General features: G+C 46.1%; 1 protein-coding gene across 1 annotated transcript in view; it reads left to right on the top strand.

Moving 5' to 3' along the window:
- KALRN (kalirin, RhoGEF kinase) overlaps positions 1-21,364 on the top strand; it is a 721,807-nt gene that overhangs the window by 536,953 nt on the left and 163,490 nt on the right. Inside the window, exon 33 of the mRNA XM_019522566.1 lies at positions 9,511-9,757. Within this exon, the coding sequence (XP_019378111.1) occupies positions 9,511-9,757 (247 nt within the window). The remainder of the gene's footprint in view (positions 1-9,510; positions 9,758-21,364) is intronic.

The raw sequence follows: 21,364 nt of genomic DNA, 5'->3' as shown, positions 1-21,364 counted from the left end.
TGGTGAAAGGTGGGTTGGGGTGCCTTAACCCCTAGCCCTCACCTTTGGGTGGGTTGTGTACACTGGAGGTAGTTGTGGGGGTGCAAGCCCCGAGGAGGAGAGTTGGAGGCCAGGTGTGGCCAAGGTTGCCTGAGCCCTGCGGGGGTTCAAGACTCTGAAGAGGAGAGTTGGGGCCAGGCACGGCTATGGCCACCTGAGCCCACCTGTAGAGGGAAGCCCTGAGACCCCAAGTAAGGGGGGCGTTATGAGCATGTGGAGCCCCCAGCGTGAGAGGGGCAGCATGTGCAGCCCTGTGAAAGGAGAGGGGGCTCAGCCAGAGAGAGCTGAGTCCTGACCCCAGTAAGTCCTCCAGTGTGGGGAGGCAGAGTTTGGGTTGAATATAACACCAGTAATAGTACCATGATCTGTTGCCCAGGCGGAGAGTGAGAGTCCCCTGTGAGACCCTGAGGCACCAGTCATGGTGTGAGGTAACCCTAGCTTCCCCACGTCCGTAAAGGAGGACCCAGAGAGGGGGACCCTGGGAAAAGAGTACAGGTCATACCTCGAGGCCTGCCATAGCTGCCCCTGACTGGCCCAGGCAGGGGGCCAGGACCAGGAGGGTCAGAAGGGCAAGGAGGCCCAATGAGAGGGACGCCCAAGAGCCAGGGTCCTGGGGTCCCGACTGGCCTGGAGGTGGGCCGGGGCTAGTGTGAGCTGAAGGTCCCAGTGAGGGGACCACACCTGAAGGGGAACCAGTGGCAGGAAGATATATGGCCCAGTATGATGGCGGCAGAGCCTGCCTGAAGGGAGGAACCCAGGTAGGGTCCTACACTAGGATTCTGGGCCCCATCGTGAGGGACTGGCACGTATGAGAACATGATGTCATCAGTGAGTCTTGGGCTGCGGTGTAGGGGAGGAGTGGAGCTGCAGATAGCGCCCCCTAGCAGCGGGACAGAAAATGGGCAGCCTCCTGCCTAATTACATCTATTAATTAATCAATTAAGACCAAGGCATGGTGGGTGAGAAGGTGGGCGGTTAGCCCAAGAACAGGTGCGTGGGCCACATGGAGATCGGCCCCTGTAGGCCCCCGTTACAATATGGATGCAAATCCCATCCTCACTGTCTCTTCTCCTTTCACCCTTTCCGAGTAGTTTGATTATGGCGACCAAATGCTTCTGCCCAAAACTGGCTGTCATCCAAAACCAGATGGGCAGAAATCCTAACAGCAACAGAAAACTAGCTATGTATATTAGTACGCAATACAGCAGCACACAGAAACACTTTGTTTAACCCGGTGCGGGGCTTTGTCCTACTGAATATATATATATAACAAGGATCTGCTGTGGGTTTTTATAATGATGCTTGCATATTCGAGATTACTTAAACAGACCAAGCAGTTCTTACCACGGCTAGCAAATTCATCTTCCTTTGCCTGTTGCTTGGAGGTAAATTAGATGTTTGTTTGAGATTGAGGTGAAGAGTTATTGCCCCCCTTTGAAATGCATTCTGCGCACCACCTAGATCCATATGTGCTGCAGAGTACTGATTCTGCTTCCAGACAGCTTTGCTTTTGGAGCTAACAAATGTATTCAAACTGCAGTCGCCCATGCGGTGAACTGATTCGGTGGGCGAGGAATGGATTCAATATAAAAAGCAGATGAGATGAGCATGGGAGTTTGTCATCTGTGCACGTGTTCATCTAGCCTAATTACAGGTGGGGCAGGACTGGAACGTTTTACCCACGTTTTATTCTGAAAGAGATTAATATTACATGGCGCATGCTCTCTTCAGGGGAAGCAGCTGAGTTCTTGCCCAGTCATTCACATGCCTTGATGAAGGACAGTTTTAATGGGCCACGGGCACAGCAGTTCTGTTGTAGCAAAAATACCTCTGGCAAGAAATCTTGGGTTACAGAGTTTGTAGTCCAGTGTGACGCCCCCAAGAAGTTATTTGAAGTGGCAGTAGAGCAGGGAGTACTTTCTCACCTGCTGCCCCCAGCCCTTTTCAGTTTGGAGGCAGACCTGAGCTGCAGAGCCTGGGTGCAAATCTGACCGATCCCGAAGTCCAGGGGAATTCAGAGATACGGGCTGGAGTCAGTCCAATGCGGCGTTAGATTATGTACCTTACTCTGCAATGAGGAGCTAGAGTGTTTGAGCTGTAATTAGTCCACAACACTTAGATCCTGCCAACACAGTAGGAGTTGTCCAGTTCATACCATCTTTACGACAGCTCTGATGTGCCAAGAGAGTATTTATTCATTTCCTTAACACTGATGCAAGCAACAACCGAGGAAGTGTTTTCATCGACTTTCTGCTTTTCTGACGGGGCTTGGGGCTGGTCTGCCAGCAGTCATGTTACTGGAGCTCTTGCCGTGCCATGTGAGTTGAACAGTTTAGGCAGTGAGGGTTGGCTTTATCCCTATACTTGTAGGAGGGTGGCGTGCCTGCCTCGTGACCAGGATAGCTGTCAGAACCTGTTTTTAGCATCACGCCTGCCAAGTAGTTTAGTAATAAAAGGCACTTAGAAATGATACAAACCCCAGCTAAGTCTTCTCCTATTGCCTGACCACCCCTAGGCTTATTTTACCTGAGCCAAACTTGTCCTCAATTTAAAAGTACTTAGGCTTCTTCCTCTCCATCTGGCGAATTATTCCCACTTGTCTTAAAATCTAAGTGGCTAAAACAGCAGAAAATGTTCTGCAATGAGCAGTTGTGCTCTGGCAAGGCAGTGGGCTTTTCTAACTGCAATTTTCATGATAAATGAACTTTGGAGACTTCATCTGTGTCACTCTTCCTGTGCACTTCTAATCTTCTACCCAAATTACTGATTCCCATGTGCACATACTGAAGTATGATTCAGAAGAAATCATCACGTGCTCATGCAACCCTAACCATTACCTTATGTTTGGGAAGCAGCTTTGGCTCCTTTGTTTGGAGCAGCCTGGGTTTCCACACAGCAGGCTGTTTCCATGTTTGGGATCATTTCTAAAGCTGACAGACGGTTAGCAGGGAGTTTCCAAGTGAAAGCTCCTGGACAGGCCATGAAGCGTTGCAAAGCTCTTTGGTTGGGTCAAGACCTCATGTAAATCATTTTCATCAGTGTTTTGCAAGCAGTTTCCCCTGCTCAGATCAAGTTGTATCTATGTTGGGGGTTTTTTAGCTGTGATATTTTTTTTTTTTAAGCTGCTGCACTGTGGGTTCCCCGGTCCAGCTCTGCTCCTCAAGATCAGGAGTGACTCAAGGCTAAGAAGTCTTAGCTCCAACGTTCATCTGAGGTCTGGTAACCTCCCATAACTGGTGTGAATGGAAAAGATGTGCCTTTTCTCCAATGCTACTGGTATACCAGGCACAGATGAAGATTTTAAAATGTCTAGTTAGTAACAGAGATAGCTGAGCTGAATAATCAGTAATGAATAAATGCGCTTAGTAGTAGAGAGGACTATGGGACCAACCCTTTCCAGATGGTGAGATCTGGACTTGACACTTGCAGCTCTTGCCATCTCTGTTTTCATAGTTACATCACCAAACGGCTCTGACTCCCTAGGGCAGGTTGTGGTGTTTAAATTGGAGCCCATGATGTAGCATGGAGGGACAGGGTCAGAATTGCTGCAGCTCTTCACACAGATAGCGGGGGGGCCTGTTGCTCGATGCCTGCTTGTCATTCTGCTGCTAGAACTACTCCACGTGATCCACGAGCTGGTGGTGGCTGTCTGTGCTGCCTTAGTGGACTGGGCCTGGCTCTGTGCAGCCTCTTCCTTCTTTCCTGCACCTGATCCTTGGCTAGGAAATGCCAGTGCTTATCACTTGTTCCTGCTTACTGCCTCCTCAAATGGGGTTGATGGCCTAGGGAACTATTTCTGAGAGCCACGCAGGAGGACTAAGTGCCACCTTGTAGACGCATCTCAACCTGTAGCATTAAACGCATCGATTGTGGTCACTGGCCCCGCTGGAAAAAAATAAAATAAAATGGTGAAGATGGTTTCCTGGCCACCATGAACAGCCACTGCTGTGACTCCTGCTTTGGCTATACAAGCAATGAAGGCCCAACCAGGGCAGTGGCAGGGCTTTTTCACTCCCGGTTTTGGAGTCTCCACGTGGGGCCAGTTTCCCGGAGGCAACAAGCAGGGCTTGATACAGTCCTATCCTGTTGTCTGTGTGGAGTCCCTTTGTTTTGTCCTGGTAATTTTATTCTCTCTTTCTCCTGCTCCCCCACTTCTTGCTGATTTTGGCAGTAATTAGAAATTCCTCTCATTGCCTGGTGGACAGTTGGGTTTGCCCTTGTGTCAGTTCTTTCTCTTCCACTTTGGGATCTACTTTGGCCTGCTGGGCTCTACATGTATATTTCTGGCTGATCCTATGGAACAGCGTCTACATGCAGACATGACAGGCGGGTCATTAATACATGAAATTAACAAAATGCAACGATGGGTTTTATGACAAAAATAATGAGCCTGGCATAGAGGAAAAATATTAAACCATTTACCCTGAAATATATCCCGTGAGACATTATCTACTTGTTGGGAATGGTTTAGACGGGGATGTTCCTGCCTTGGATGGGAGGTTGGACTAGACGTCCTCCTTGGGTCCTTTCCAGTTCTGTTATTCTGTGACTCTAGGATGATATGTTTTCTTTCTTTCCTCATATGAACTGTAATGTAGTATGTTATGTATGTGATTTTTTTTTCCCAAAATCAGACCGAGAGAGAAGAGGAATGTCACGTGCTTATGGCTGAAAAAGGCACTTCTTAGGAAAGTATTACATAATAGCTTACAGGAACACTACAGAAGTGAGAGGATGTTTATCATAATGAATCCAATCAACCTTCATTTCTGCCTGCAGGGGTGGGTGTATTATAGTATTAACATACCATCAATCTTTCTGGTGTGGTTTCTTTGCTGTGGACTAATGTGATAAGTAGAAGTTCTTCCTGAAGTGCAGAATTTCTAAGACAGAAGAAAATCAAAGATGGGAAATGCTTCAAGTCACCTGTACAAAGGGATTAACTATTGCTTTTGCTCTTGTGGCTATAATTGGCACCTACAGACTGTTTTTGCAGATGCCGATCTGAGTGTTTGCACTTCTTTCTACCTAATTACATGCACAGTCTGCATCTGCAAAAGGGAGTCTACCTTCCTTGCCAAGGATAAGTTCTTTCTCTTACAGAATATTCTCTTTTTGAAAGTGATGAGGCCTGTACCTTTCTTTTGGGAGAAGCTCTCCTCCTTTTAGGGGAAAAATGGAAAACCTGAGGAACAACCTGGGCATCTGTAAAAAGATAAACCAGTTTGAAGTTATTGGTGTCAACCAGGCCAAGCAAACAGACATCCATACCCCTCATCACACCACAAATGCCCAAAATTGATGGCCAATACATAGGTGGCATCAATTTGTGCTGCCTTATTACAGCAGTCATTTGTTTAGGTTTACGGCAGGAGAGCATGGCCAGCCTGAGCTCCCATTCCCAAGGCAGGCAGGATTTGGCCCCCGTACTCACAGGAGCACTCTCCTGGGTCATCGAATCAAAGAATAATTAGGGTTGGAAGGGACCTCAGGAGGTCATCTAGTCCAAAGCAAGACCATCCCCATCTAGATCATCTCAGCCAAGGCTAAACTGGTCCTCCCATTCGGGATTCCCCGGGCACCTGTCAATACTCCAGTGTAGCCCCAGGGCTGAGACCGCCAGTCGGCCGATTGGTTAGTCCCAGCCCTGGGACCGCACCGGTGTCAAACTTCCTCCCAGCCTCAGGATCACCCCAGAGCAAGACCACACCAGTCCTGGGGTGGGACCACCAGTCAGCTTTCCCTGCTTATAGAGACGTGCCTAAAATATTGCAGAGGTCACATTTGTGAAAGGGGGACCATGTCGCCTGTTGTCCCACAGGATCAATGGGCAACATGCATTTCATTCAGTGGAGCAGATCAGCTGTGCCAGGACGTGTCCCAGCACACCTGATCCACCTCATCTAGCAACATCTGTTTTTACTCCTGCTGACCCCTCTTGCTGAGCAGTGATTGAAATGAGCTGCCACCACAACTAGTGTGAGATAACCAGAGATCATCTCCCCTCTCCCCAGGCCCAGATGCCTTTCAGATGGTAGTTCTCAGGCTCTGTCTACCAATGCATTCACTGGATTTGCAAGGAAATCCTTTGCTCTCAATTTAGCCTATTGCTTTGAATGACTATTTTTAACAACTAAGAGAAACAATAAGTCCCTAGGTAATGACAGGGTCCCTGCAGATCCCTCTTGTGTGGCAGTGTTTAGAAGAGCCATCGTGGCTGAAGCACCCTTAGTTATCACAGAACCCGAGCAGTTGAACAAGGTATTGACAAAGCCATCTTATCCATTGATTTTTATGCTCGCCGTTCATCCGCCTGTTGTATGAGGTCCCACCTCAGAAGTAATTGTTGGGAACATGTCTGATATTCAGAGCAGCACTTTGCAGATTAATGTTCCCTGTCCTCGCTGTACTCTTTTTGGACTTTCTGAAACAGCATCTCCCACAGCACTTTCCCTGAAGAGCTGCCAGCGTGGTTTCTCTTCTTGTGGTTTAACAATAAAAAAGGACATATTTCTCAAACAATCAAATCACCTGCCTGAACAAAGCCTGTCCCTGGCTTGTAGTACCTGCCACCTTTTATTACTGGACATGGCTGGTGCTCGGCTGTCATCGGGGGGAGCATGCATCCACTCATTTCTTTGATGTGTTCCCCATTTGTCTGAGATGACCGTCATTAGCGTGATACTCAGTGAGTCGTGCATACATCCCAGTTGAGAAAAAACTACTGAAGCTAAGGGCAAGTGAATTCCTTACAGCCAGCTGGCTTGCTGTATGATGGCAAACATGGACACCTAGTGGCATGTCAGTGCAGAGCACAGAGATTATGTGATTATTTTTCCAAAAGAGAAACGGAGACATCCAGGCTGCTTCTGCCAGTGATTTGCATTAAAAGAAGGAAAGGTTTGATTTGTCTCTCCAAGGGAAGTGGTAGAGAGAGAAGAATGGGGGTCAGGGGAAGGGGGCCTTCTTTGGAAGGGAGAAAAAACATGAGAACTGAGACGGTCGAGGCTCTTTGGGTGAATCTTTCATTAGACCAACTAAATAATTAGAAAAATGTTCTCTACAACCTTTCCGGCACAAGCACCCTTCTTCAGGTATGGGGAGAGTCTACTGGTGTTTGTGTCGGAAAAATTATTCTGGTTCTCCACATTGTAGTATATTATTAGGGTATTTATCTGGACAGAAATTAAGGGCTTTAGAGAAGACAGATGTTTCACCTTTGGTAAGTACAAGTGTGGAGAGAGTGATAATATTGGAGGGTTGACTAGTTTTCTCGGTTTCATCAAGTATGAGGTTACAAAGTTGTGTATATAGTACTGGTGGTGTTTGCCCTCCCTCTATGAGACTCTCCCTCTGCCTGAAGAAGGGTGTTTGTGTCCAAAAGCTTGTAAAGAACAATTTTTTCCAACTATTTAGTTGATCTAATAAAAGACATCACATTTACCCAAAGAATTTTGTCTGCCTGTGTCCTTAGACCAACACAGCTATCACCAACACTCATGAGAAATGAGGAACCTTCTATTTTCCATGTGCAGATTGGGGCACAAAGCAGTAAGTGATGGGTTCAACGACTCAGTTTTACACCCATGGATCTGGTTGTAGGTGCAGATTCTCACCACAAAGGAGAAGCCAAATTCCCCCCTTTTTGAAAAGGGTACTAAAAGTATTTACATGCCTGATTTCCTGTGTATTAAACCTCTCAGGACTCCAGACCAGGAAGTCTTTAAAAAAAAAAATAAAAAAATCAGATTATTCTACAGCAACCCAATCCTGCTGCTTCATGTTATCATTACTGTACCACATGTATATGTGTATGCTCACTATGATAAATGGTGAAATCACATGATAAACAACACAGGTATGAGCTCATATATGCTAAATTAAAATATTACTTCCTTGCAACCACTCCAGCTGCGCTCTGAGTCCTCTCTACCAGGATTTAAACACCTGAGTGACTTCAAATGAGTATCATTTTATTTAAAAAACAAACCCAGCTTACAGATAAAATGTTTCCTCTGACCTCGAGGCCCAGGACAGCTGAGATGAAGGTGTCCACTATAGATGAAAATGTCACAGTTGTGGGTCAGGTACCCCACAACTTGGCAAAGTTTAAGAGACACAAGGATTATTGGTTCAAGAGAAATTATTCCATTGGGTTCAGTTTCATGGAATGAAGCCTGTAGAGTTGAGGAGCCTTGGATAATAGACTTTAAAAGGATGCCATTGATAGATCTCAGTCTCAAGAAGACAGCTAAACCATCAGTTCTTTTTTGGGGGGCATCTCAAGAGAGCAGCCACATAACTTTATTCAGCAGGGGGCACCCAGAGTACCAGTGAATGGATAAGGCATATTTTCATGGCTGTGCTCCCTTGCAGTCTCCAGTGCACTGTAGACGTGTCCACAGTGCTCTAATTTTGGATGCATAGTGAGAGCGAACCCAGTACTGCAAGGTGCTAGCAACTCCTTGAGTGGATCATTACTGTCAACATCATTAGCTTCACTGGAGTACCTTATAGGATCAGGCCCAAATCACTTGGATTTACAGTGATTTTTAAAACTTTTTTTTGAAACTTCCTTTCCCCATCCCCTCACCCCCCCCTTGTGTTTCTGGCCTATCCATGAGCAGCCAGGCAGAAAACTTTAATAGTGTGGTAAAAAGCCTGTACTGGCACTTGTTTGTCAAGACCTTTGTAATTCATCGTGAGCAACAGAAATATGAGTAAATGAAGAAACACACTCAATTTTTCCAGCAAGACTAGTAGAAACAGGATGATGCATTTATTCTTAGGCCAGGGTCCTGGCAGAGCATATGTAATTACTCTGGTGTTTGTTATTTGCCAAAGGACGCCCCTGTTCTTCGAAACAGAACTTTCCACAGGAGAAAGTTTTATCTCCCGAGTCAGGACACCCCAGTCATTGCAGAGGTCCCTGGACCACGTCCTCTTGGCAAAAATCAGCGCCAGCTTCACGTGTGCAGTATTTTGCATGTGTTCCCTTATTGAAATCCCTCCTGATGGTGCACGGGAACCCAGCTGCAATCCTGACTGCAGGTGGGAGAGTTGGAGCTTACTCTAAGATGGCTCAGAAAACAGGGGAATTTTGAACTCCAATACTTGCTTTGCTTCAAGTCACTAAAGGAAGGAAAGCAAGAAAATTAAGTGTTGTAATGGATGCCAGCCAGAACCTACGCCCAGGAAGGGGTCAGCAATCTAAGAGTTAACCAGTGGGCGGCTTTGAATTTCTTGCCGCAGGTTGGTAAAGTCCATAGGAAAGAAAGGAAAGTGGAGGCACGGCTAGTTAAACTTAGATGTAGAAAATCATTAACCTACTTTTGGGGAACTGGGAGTGAATTCCTGTCTAGCAGACATGTAGGATTGCCAATGCATTTGCACCGTAGAAGACAGTGCTGTTGCCTTCTGCCGCCTTTAACTTTTTCACTATTTCTTTTCCTCCCCTGCTTCACCTGGCAGCTGTCTGGAGGCTGTGAACTCACCGTGGTGCTACAAGACTTCACTGCCAGCCATAGCAGCGAGCTGAGCATCCAAGTGGGACAGACCGTGGAGTTACTAGAGAGACCGAGTGAAAGGCCGGGCTGGTGTTTGGTACGGACGACGGAGCGGAGCCCGCCTCAGGAAGGTCTCGTCCCCAGCAGCACTCTCTGCATCTCCCACTCCCGGAGCAGCGTGGAGATGGACTGCTTCTTCCCTTCAGGAAAAGGTAGGCTGAAATTGGGAGGATTGCGCCCCCGGATGACATTAAGCAGAGGTCACTCACAGTTTTCATCTTGGCAGCCAATATCAATTGTAATATACCTGCGCTAAGGAACGGGTGTGTATACATTACATGTCGGTCATTAAGGCGTTCTGACACAAGTTCCTTGTAAATCACCGTAGCTCCACCAGACTTCCTTAAGTCACTGTTTTTCTGTGCATTTATCTCTTGCCTGTGCAGAGATGGCTTTTAGTGTGAGAAACTGGTAGAAAAAAAGTATATACTAGCCCTTTCTATACAGCTAGGAAAATCTGTCTTCTGAATAGCTCATGGGACCACTTATAATACCTAATAGTCTATGGGGAGTGAAAGTCAAGATTAGGAGTATTACATTAGGTATTGCATTATGGTACACTATTAGGTATTGCATTACAGTGCACTGCAGCATCCAGCAAGCAAGTTTTCTTTCTTATATTCCTGCCTGTTGATCTCTCTGTGGATAGCTGCACATGAACCCCGTCTTTCATGGGTGCGCTGCTCAGAAATTTCTAGGCGAGTCCTGGTGACGCCAAGTTTGGCTCTAGGAATATTGGATTATTACTTGTCTCAAGCTGAAGCTCCGTCGGCTCCGCAGATTTCCCGCGATGTGACAATTTAACAGTCCCCCAGGGCAAAATGTTGAGTCAAATACAGTTTCTTGGAAAAGGATGATCAGAGTACAGGAATTGTCATGTGAAAGTAGACGTTTGAAGTTCAACTTAATCTTGCCTCTAGAAATGGCTTATACCTATGCTTTAGGAGGAAGTTGAAATGACAGTTCATTCAGGGGTGCGCTTGGGTGGGAGAGGTTCCCTCATAACCATTTACGCTGTGAAACCAAGGGACAGAGGCTGTCCTCGTAACTTTTGCACATAGTTAATTTTAATACAAAGCGATATTCCTTTTGATATAAATGCCCACTATTTAAAGGTGATACAGTGTCATTTTAGATCATGTCCAAACTCTGTCTGGTGTAGCATGGTACTCTCACTAGCAGGCACTGCACTACATAGCTTATATGCTGGAAAATCAAGCATGCCTGCAAAGTGGCAGATTATTTGGGCCTGTGGTTCCCTGGTCAATATAGTAGTCGGGTCCCTTTTCAGCAGACCATTGAGTGGGAGAAGAGACTTCCATCATACAGGGTCACCTAAGGAAGTGAGGAAGAAGAGGCTTCTTTCATGCTATGCCTGACTCCTAACACACCAGCCTGCCCTGGCTGTTTTGTTTTAAATATTTTCCTTAAGACATAGAATTTGATCTGTTCTTGTTTTAGCAGCACAAGCTTGGAGTTATTCTGTTTGTTGTAGGATCATAGGACAATAGGGTTGGAAGGGACATTACATGTTCATCTAGTGCAGCCCTCTGCTCAAAGCAGGATCATCCCTGACTAAATCTTTCCAGCCAAGTGTCTAACCTACTCTTGAAAGTTTTCAAGTACAGGCAGGCCTCAGATTTATGACACAGTTGGTTCCTGAAAACCGTGTCTTAAGTCAAAACATCATAACTCAGAACTGATTTTTCCCATAGGAAACAATGTTATAAATGTGGGATTCGTTCCTGAACCCAGGCCTGATACCCTATTTTCACCAAAAATAACCCAGAATTTTGTACTCAATCAATTATAGATGAGTAATATAACTACACTAATGCATTCATATTGTAAATGGCAATCATACTGATTTGGAAGGACTTCTTGGAGGTGACTTTGGACTTTTTGAAGGGCTCTTGGCTGGAGTCTTCTCAGGGGTCTTGGCCGCAGGTTCTTCTGGAGTTTTGTCTGCTTTCTTAAAGAAAGTGTCCAAGGACGTTTGGACAGACGTTCTCCAGGGAGATGGATGATGCAGCGAACTTGTTTGGCATGGCGTGGCATCGGATCAAGCGTTGTCGAGTCGAAACAGGGTGTCAGTTTATAAACGTCGTAAGTGCTGTTCATTGTAACTCGAAAGGTCTTAAGTTGGGGACTACCTGCATGGATGTGCCGTAGCTTCTCTAGGTATCTTGTTCCAATACCTGACCACTCTCATAGTCAGAAAGTTCCTGCCCTGCTGCAGCTTAAGGCTGTTGCTCCTAGTCCTGTCCCCTACAGCCACAGAGGAAAGCCCATCTCCATCTTCCCTGTAATCAGCCTTTGATGACTAGGTCTTTGACAAATGATCAAATCTCCCCTCAGTTTTCTCTTCTCCAGGCTAAATAACCCTAGCTGTTTCAGCCTCTGAGGACCCTAATCATTTTTATTGCCCCACACTGGACTCTTTCCAATCTGTCCATACCTTTCTTGAAGTGTGTGGCCCAAAACTGAACACAGTACTCCAGGTGAGGCCTCACCAGTGCTGAATGAAGCAGAAGAATTGCATCCCTTGATTTGCAAGAGACACTCTTCGTACTACAACGCAAGATGCTGTTGGCTTTTTCTAGAACAAAAGTACACTCTTGGCTCCTGTTCAGCTGACAGTCTATCATAACCCCCAGGTCCTTCTCTGCAGTGCTGCAACTATGCCAGATTCCCCAGTCTGTATTTGTGCATGTAGTTATTCCTTCCCGTGTGCAGGACTTCGCCCACATCCTTGTTGAATCTAATCTGATGGGATACGAGCCATTTATCCAGGTCATTCTGGATCCTAGCCCTGCCCTCCAAAGTGTCCATAATTCCACCCAACTTGGTGTCATCTGCGAACTTGCTAAGTGTGCACTTTATCCCGTCATCGAAATCATTAATGAAGATGATTACCAGACCACCGACAGACACTTGGAGAACCTTACTTGATACCTCCTCCCAGCTAGACATTGAGCCATTGAGGAGTAATTGCTGAGAAGGATGATCCAGCTAGTTATGTATCCACCTTTATAGTATGTTCATCTAGTCTATCTCTTTAGCTTGTTAATGAGGATGTCATGGGACACAATGTCAAAAGCCTTGCTAAAGTCAATATCTTCCATGTTTTGGGGGTGTTGGTTGTAGTCGTGTTGCTCTAAGGACATAGGCAGACAAGGCTTTTTGGGTAAATGTGATATCTTTCATTAGACCAACTAAATAGTTGGAAAATTTGTTCTTTGCAAGCTTTTGGGCAAAATACCTTTCTTCAGGCATAGATAAGGAGTCTCCCTATGCTTAAAGAAAAGTGTTTGTGCCCAAAACTTTGCAAAGAACAATTTTTTCCAACTATTTAGTTGGTCGAATGAAAGAGATCACATTTACCCAAGGAGCCTTGTCTTGCTAAAGTCAAGGCATGTCATGTCCATTGCACAGGTCTAATTGGGGGGGTGGGGCAGAGCAAAGTGGGTAGTATTCACTTTGGATTTGGCCAATTTGGGGAACAGTGATTTGATTCAATGATTTGAATCACTGTTCCGAATCAATTTGTCCAAATCTGATTTTAAGAGAAAAAAAAACAAACAAGAAAACTCCCTGGACTAACCGGTTCCTGCCAGCAGGGGGTGATCCCCGCTGCTCCCGTGCCATGTGTGAAAATGGAAGAAAAAAAGGCGTTAAATATTTCAGTCTTCTCTGCATCATCCGTGACCAGACTGGCTTTGGCCTTCCATAATGGACCTATGGATTCTCTGCTCTTCTTACTTTTTACATAACTGTAGAATCCCTTTCTATTGCCTTGTATGTCCCTTACCAGCTGCATCTCAAATTGTGCCTTGGACTTCCTAATTTTCTCCCTGCATGGCCATGCAATACTCCTATACTCTTCCCTGGTACTATGACCAAGTTTCCACTTTTTTATAGGGTTCCTTATTGAGTTTCAGCTCCTTGAAGAGATTGCAACCCAGCCAGACTGGTCTCATATTGCACTTACCATTTTTCTGTCTCATGAGAATAGCTTGCTCCTCCACACTTAAGAGAGACTCTTTGAAGTAGAGACAGCTCTCCTGGACTCCTTTACCCCTTGGACTTGCCTCCCAAGGGATCTTGCCCACCAGGTCCCTGAGTTTTTTCTCATAGAAAACTCAGGTACCTGGGGCTCTTCATTACCCTCGGGGACCTGGGACTCTTTTTTGCCCTTCTTCCATGACATCCCGCTGCCATCAATAGGAACTTTGAATAAAGGCAGAAGGAAATAAAAGAGCAATCAGAGCAAACTCCTGTTTTGAACTAAAGATTTTGAGCAATGTTTTTTATTAAAGATGAGTTTGAACTAAAAAAGACCCATGTCGGATCACCCTCAAAATTGAAGGCGAGGGAACGGCAAGGAGGTCCTTCTGGATCCCATCCTTTCCACTGGTCTTTCTCAATTTTAGACCTTTCCTCATACTCCATTTTGTAATTATGGCCGAGAGGGTCAGAAATCTATTTTGTTGTCAGTTATACTGGTTGTAAAGATTGTTTAGCGTTCAAGCCCCCAGGAGTCCTTCAGGGACTCTCTAAATTGCCCAACAAGCCCGGACTGTTTCACTTGTATTTTCTTCACTCTGACCACTGCTTCTCTAATATAGTTCATCAGCTGTTCTGCATCAGCTTTGCTTTGCTATAGAACGTCCTTTTCCTTGCATTCGCTAGAGGGTGCTGCTGATTATCACTGTAATAAATTTGCTTACTCCTATGTAGAGCTGAGGCAATTTATACTGGGGAATGGAGAGGAGAGAAATCAGTCTGGCCTCTGTAATAATACTTGTATTTTGAAGTGTATACTTGAAAAAGTGGACCAATTATTAATGAGAAAAAATGTTCCTCTTTTTCTGGTTTAATTTCTGTTGAGCAGCTTAGGTTCTGTGTGGTACTTGCAGTCTATAAGAGTCTATCCAAAACTCCTACATTTTATACCAAACCAGATAGGTACTTGTTAGCTTAATTCTGAATTGTCAGTGTTGTTTCAATACCTCAGTGGATCTCCAGCTTTTTAAAGTTATGGTCCCTAGTTCACAACTACAGAATATCCATGTGGCTACTGTCGAGCGGGGATACTATACAGCCGCAGTTCTCCGCAGCCTGACGCCTTGTTGGGGTGAGCTGTGAGGAGTCTGATAATATTTTAAAAATCACCCAGCCTAGATTACCTGCTTCTCACCTGCCACGCCTGATGTTAATAGAGGTTAGTTGCAAGGTGGATTGCAGGTTGAGCGATTGTCTTCCGGACTCACCTGGGCCAATTCTTTCCGTGGAGGTCCTTCCTCCCTTCACACCCCACCCTCACCTCAACCCGTTCTCAGCAGAGCAGATGCAACGGCAGTCACCCTGTGTTGCTTCCATCACACCTGGGTCAGTAGGGCATATAGTTTCCAGAAATGGCCTTCGACATATGTCGGTCTTACTTGAACCAGGACAACTGGTTCTGGGTCAGTTCAGTGGCATCTGTGGTCTTTCAACAGGTAACGTCAGTCAACCCAGCCAGCCTTCCTGCACTTCACTGAATAAATAAAAAAAAAAAAAAAGAGTCCAGTTATTCTGCCCCTCCAGCAGCCCCTAATCAAAATCACTGGGTCCAATTAATTCTTCTGTGGTCCTTTTAGACCAGCATTTCTCAACCTGTGGCAAGAATATATGAAAGGGTTGTAAACAAACTTGGAGACCTTTTTGCCCCATACACACCCCACCCTGCCCCACACACTGGGGGGTTGGAGCCGGGTGGCAGGGAGCAGGTTGGGAGTGAGGGGTACTGAGCTGGGACTGGCCATCGATGTTTACAAATGTGTCCTAGTACAAAAAATGGTGAGACCCACTAATTTAGACAAAATCAAAACCACAAAGTTATACTCAAACAGCCACCCATGATTTAACAGTGCAGTCCAAATTAATTTTTAGGCATTTCCTAAGAAAAATGGATCGGTGCTACAATGCATCCCTGGTGGTTTTCTTGTATGAATCAATTGAGTCGGACAGCTTTGCCGCAACTCTTCAAATCAAGCAATTAAACCCCCAAAAAACATATAGTCCTTTAACTCCCAGCCCATTCCTCTGGTGAAGTCTGAGCCTCAATTAGCTCCTGGGCAGTTCCTTACAAGACTCAATTAAGACAATCAGCTTCTCTGGCATCACTTTGGATTAACCTCCTTCCTAGCAGTCTGTTGAATAGACGTCCATCAAGTCACACAAAACATCCCTGCTCGATCACGGTCAGGTCCTTTCACTCTCCTCCTTCCCCTCTGTCTACCTGGTTTGGAGAAAGTCCCCAGGACCATCTGTTGCCACTGCTTCTCCCAGACAACAGTGTGGGATGCCAGGCGCTCCTCCGAGCTCCCAGACTTGAGCTTTCTCACTTCCCCAGTCCCAGCATTATTCTCTGCAGTTTTGCTACATGGCACAGCTCTGCACAGTTTCTCCACACCTCTTCTCCCCCCTCTGGTTGCCCTGGACCACTGCATATCTCATTGGCCCTTTGGCAAGCTCCAATCTGGAAGGAGCAGGAACTCGCAAAACGGGGCTCTCATCCTCCCCTCGATGCTGCTGGCGCTACCATCCCTGCAGGAGAGGGTGAGCAATCTCCAGCCCCTTTTACTTCCTTCACAGCTACTATAGCAACCAATTGTACAGGAAAAAAATGATAGCCAATCTATTTGTTGCTATCTGTAATAGGTTTAAGCATCTGGAATCAAAGAGGAAAGTCAGTACCAGAAATGGAGCCAACTCTTTATGGGCCTTCAATGGACAATGCACCACAATTGGACAAACTGATTAGACAATGGATTGACAATTTTACTGTACCTAAAGGAAAATCCAGTCAAGCATCGTTGGTATGAAAATGCAACTGCATATTACTAAAGTAATTTCTGGGCTTTTTAAGCCAACAGACCACTGACAGCTCTCACAATTTTTCATGGACCACTGGCACTCCAGTCCTCAGACTTTTAACTGAAAGCAGTATAAAGGCAGGAGGTGTGCCACATAGTCGTGCTATTTTGAACAGGGGCCTGGTGCAGTCTATGGGCCAGCCACAGACCAGTTAGCCATGTGGACTACAGATTGGGAATCACTGCGTTCTTGGATTTACATTAAAGAGGAGCAGAAAAATTCTAAAATGTTATAAGCAAATGAAAAGGGACTTAGACTGGGGCTTGAGAAACCTGGGGATCAACCCAGGCTTGCTACTTGGCTTAAACTTTTAATTTCTCTGGTTCCCCTTACCCTTTGGTCTCTTACTATGTGTATAGAACCTGCCATGAAGTTGCCCCGTAGATGGACAGGTAGAGGCTTTCAGATCGAGACCACTTATGCTTCCCAGTTAGCTTGGGGGTGCTTGGGTTCAGGATCCATTTTTTCCAAGTCTCCAAAGTTTGGGGCAGAGTTTGGGCAAATGATTCAATTTCTGGCCTATCTAGCAATTGCAACACAGACATATATGCTGGCCTGTCACCCACACTCTAGCCACCTGTTTTGAATACATAGCCTACATAGTCCACTGGAGTAGTAGGATAACTGTTGAAGTCTTGGAGTTAACAGGATGTATGATTCATTGCCTTTACAGACCATATAATTTCAAGGACAGAAAGTCTCTGCACTTAAAACCTAGTGTCTTTTAGCAGTAAATTGACCATCTGTGACATAAATTAGCAGTCTTCGGTCAAATATTAAAAAGTAATTGCATCCTCTTGGTGGGAAATGGCAGATAATTTTATTATGCTCCTCATATTTTGTACCGTTTTATATAAATCACATTGTGTGTGGAGTCAAGTTGCTGGCTAATGTCCTTTAAAAATGGAAAGCTTCAAAATATAATTTCCATCATCCATCAACTGGGGAAGAAAAAGTAGTTTCTGGATTTGGTGAATTTCCTAGGATGTTTTGTCTACTGTCAGTACAAGTGATCACATAATAATAAGCATTATTTTTAATAACCCTCCAGCTTCACTGAAGACCGTTGCAAATGTAAAAACAAGCTGATAAATGAGGATGCACTCAGGCAACCTCTGACCCTTACCAGCTGCCAAGGAGCAACTTGGATTCCAGTTGTGCTGTGTCTGGAATCTGCATTATGGTTGTGTTATTTCTTTGAAGATAATAATAAAGGTAATACCAAAAAGCTAGCAGAAAGGAAATGGGAGAGGCCACATAGCATAGAGCAGATAACAGCTAAGAATCCCCAAAAGTTTTTTGCTCAGTTTCTCTACAGATTTCTGTTGCTGTTGGTCAGTAGATCTAGATCAGGGCTGTCAAGTTGGCCCATCCTTGTGGACCAGATCCAGATCATGTGGCTCACCATGGCTAGGATCAGGACCCAGCAGCATGTGAGCCCCTCCCCTGCATGCCCTACCCCCAAATTCCCAGCCCCACTACTACACCGTCAGCCTTTCCTTGCCCTCTCACTCCCGCTTGCTTACTTTTTGAAGATGCACCATGCACTTTTTGTGACTAGACAGCATAGACTCCCCACACAGGCTTGGATGTTCTTTATTTCTAATATTCCAGCAGTGCTTGAAATTTTGAAATGATCCCTTTGTAAAGAGGTGCATGGTTTCCAGGGTTAACTCTCTACCAGAAATTTGCGGTGACCATGTGTTAAAGGAACTGTCCCCACAGCTTTTGGTACTGTACTTAAATTCCTGGGTTTTCCCACTCCAAATAGCATCCCCAGGAAGAGAGAGAAATATTACCCACTAAGATTGAAATTCTGTTTGTACTCTCCCACATGGCACGTCACAGGAAACCAGTGGTTTTTATTGCTGTCTGTTTTGCTCTGCATCTGAGCTCTAAGGTATTAAACTAATAATTGTTGAATTGGAGGAAAAAGCTGTGTGGCTGGAAAAGTAACTTAATACCCCAGCAAAAGCACATCGAACACAATAGGGCAAACTCATCCATGGTGGCGCTCGCTCAGTCACGACGGAGTGACGCTGAGGATTAGTTTAGCTAAGGCTGCATTTAGATGAAATACAATTCACTATGGAGTGCACTGGGGTCTTGTCAAGTTGCTTGGTGTTTTTAATGTAACACCAAAAATTGCAAATAATTTACAATTCTGGAATAACAATTTAGGATTCTCTCAGTAATTTTAAGCAACTCACTCTGGGAAGACAAGAGTCCACCACAAAACCTAAAGAATTGTTTTGGATCCATGGCGTAGCATTCTGCACTAACTGATTAGATGCCCATGCAACTTCTGTTAAACTCAGCGGAAGCTGTACTTTCAAGTGCAAAAGGTTTAACTAGGTGTCCGCTGAATTTTATATTTAGTTTCATACCAGCTATGGTGGGTCCAGGGGGCACAGTAGCGTGGTTGCAACTCCCCTTCTGCCACCACTCCCACAGACCCTGGCTGACCGGGGTGCAGGGGCAATGCCAGAGCCACTCCTGCCCTGCTCCAGCCATGGGCTGCAACTGTTCAGGGTGCTAAGCTCAGTGGGGGACTGCAGTAGCAGAGGGTGGTTTTCCTTCTCCTGCTTCCTGCCTCCTCTGCCTCGGGTGTCTCCCGCTAGCCAAGGACAGGCGCTGGAAGAAGGAACACACCTGCTACTACTGCAAGCACAGGGCCCCCAGAGCCACTCCTGCCCGTCTGCATCCATGGGTAATTGTGCAAGGAGCCAGGCTGCACCGGGGACAGTGGCAGCAGTGCACATGTTCCTCCTTCCAGCCAGGGGGGAAGGGTGGGTAAGGAGCAAGTAGGGGTAACCTGAGTGCTGCTGTCGTTGTCCCCAGCTGAACCTGGCACCCTGCACAGCTGCTCCCTGCAGTCCCCAGCTAGAGCGAGGCAGGAGAGGCTCTGAAGCTCCCCCTGCCTTCTGGGTCAGCTGGGGACAGTGGCTATGGCAGGCAGATGCATCTGCTCCTGGCCCAGCTTCCTGGCATCCTCCACTGCCCCAGGGTTTCCAGCCATGCCTTTCCCCTATGCCTTCTGAGGGGTGGTGTGCTGCACCCCCTTTAGTAAATCCCAGATCTGTCTGTGCACGCCAGTAATCCAAGTGCTCCATGTGTTTCACATGGCTAAATTAATTTGATGCTGAAATCTTTTGCATTTTCTGACTCTAAAGCTGACTCTGATGCTTACAAAAAGTGTCTTTTACACTGGTACTGTCAGGAATCCCAGTAACAGACCACGATGAGCCCTGAAAGGCCACAGCCCTGTGACTGTCTGTCTGGCATGGATTTCTGCCTCTTCAAGCCTGCAGAGCCTAAGGGCAAGAGACCCGGGGCAGAACATGCAACCAGCAGGAACGCACAGCTGATAGGCGGTCACATGCCAGCATATTGGCAGCTTTCTCTGAGTAAGGAGATTTGAAGGAGAAGGAAGGAATTAAGGCTGAGGCAAGAAGAGTGTTATCAGTGAACAAAGGCACTGATAGGAGATAAGAGTTTCTGAATGCCGTGGTCACTGCCTCATGGAGGTGAAAGTTCTTTTAGCTTCTTATTGCGCAAAGCTGCAAGGGCAAGAGTGGCTCTTAATTGGGCACCTTGGCTTCTGTGCCCTTCCTCCCACACCCCCAGAAAAGCAATTTAAATAAATGCCCCTGTCCTGACAGTCATGATGATTTCTTCCCACCTGACGGTTCATTAGTTTCACTTTGCGTTTTCTGACAATTCTGCGTGTACGCTGCTTCCTTCGGCCCCTCTTCAACTCCGACTGGGCTGGGTATTAAATTACAGTCGACGTCAGCTTGTGTGGTTTCCCTGCTTTGGCTTAAATAATCTTTACTGCAAAACCTATTTAATGGTAATGATCCCTGATTCCCAAGGGAGCCCTTAGAGGACAATTCAGAAGTTGCAGTGTATTACAGGAAACCTTCAGCTGGCCTCATACAAAGGCTGAGAAATTGTTATGGTTTCTAGAAGTTTTAATTAAGGGCAGTCATTTAAACAGTTTATAAGGCTGTGGTCTCGAGAAGCCTTTTACTAGGTAACACAATCAATATAACTGGCGTATAAACAGGGGTCACGGAGTTTCTATTGAACAAGCAATAAGCAGGCTTATGTTGTCAATATAAATATTCAGGATTTAAATAACATTTAATAAAACAAAAAAAAACTTCTGCTCCTAATGGCGCTCTAGCCAGGAGTCTCAAACTTTAGAGTTCATAATACAGAGTATGCCTTGAGGGGTAGTTTCATAAATACTACAATTTGTCAGGTGCAATCAGATGGTAGGCCAAAAGGCATGGTGATGGTTGAGGAAGATGAAACCAACCGTGTCTTACTTCACACGTGCCTTTATTATTATCACTACTGCTGCTACCACCACCACCAAGTTCAGCTTTTAAAAGTTTGAGATGCATGGGTTTTAAGGCAAGAAAGAACTCTGTTTCATTTAGTCTGATCTCCTACATAATGAAATTCCACACAGTCATCCCAAGACAAGGAGACACTGGTGCCACAGGAGTGCACAGGGTAATCACAGAGCACCTGCCACCTGCCAGCCATGTGGCACGGGGAGCGGCCCCAGGGTGGGTGGCACACAGCCAAGGGGCATGGCATGAGGAGCAACCATAGTGGGGGGAGCACTTGCTGGCTGCGTGGCATGGGACACAGCCCTGGAGTGTGGCATAGGGTGTGCACTGGGGGCATGGTGTGCAGCCTCAGGGTGCCGCATGGGGAGCAGGCATGGGGGGGGGGGTCCCACCCCGCAATTATGTGCACCCACGCTGGTTTCCCATGGTGCGCCCTGCAGCCACCCCCCCCCCCAACCCCCCCGTCCCCCCGCG

Source organism: Gavialis gangeticus, unplaced genomic scaffold (genome assembly GCF_001723915.1).
Source record: "Gavialis gangeticus isolate Ggan-Ray unplaced genomic scaffold, GavGan_comp1, whole genome shotgun sequence".
Taxonomy (NCBI): domain Eukaryota; kingdom Metazoa; phylum Chordata; order Crocodylia; family Gavialidae; genus Gavialis; species Gavialis gangeticus.
This window is presented reverse-complemented; position numbering and strand designations above follow the sequence as displayed.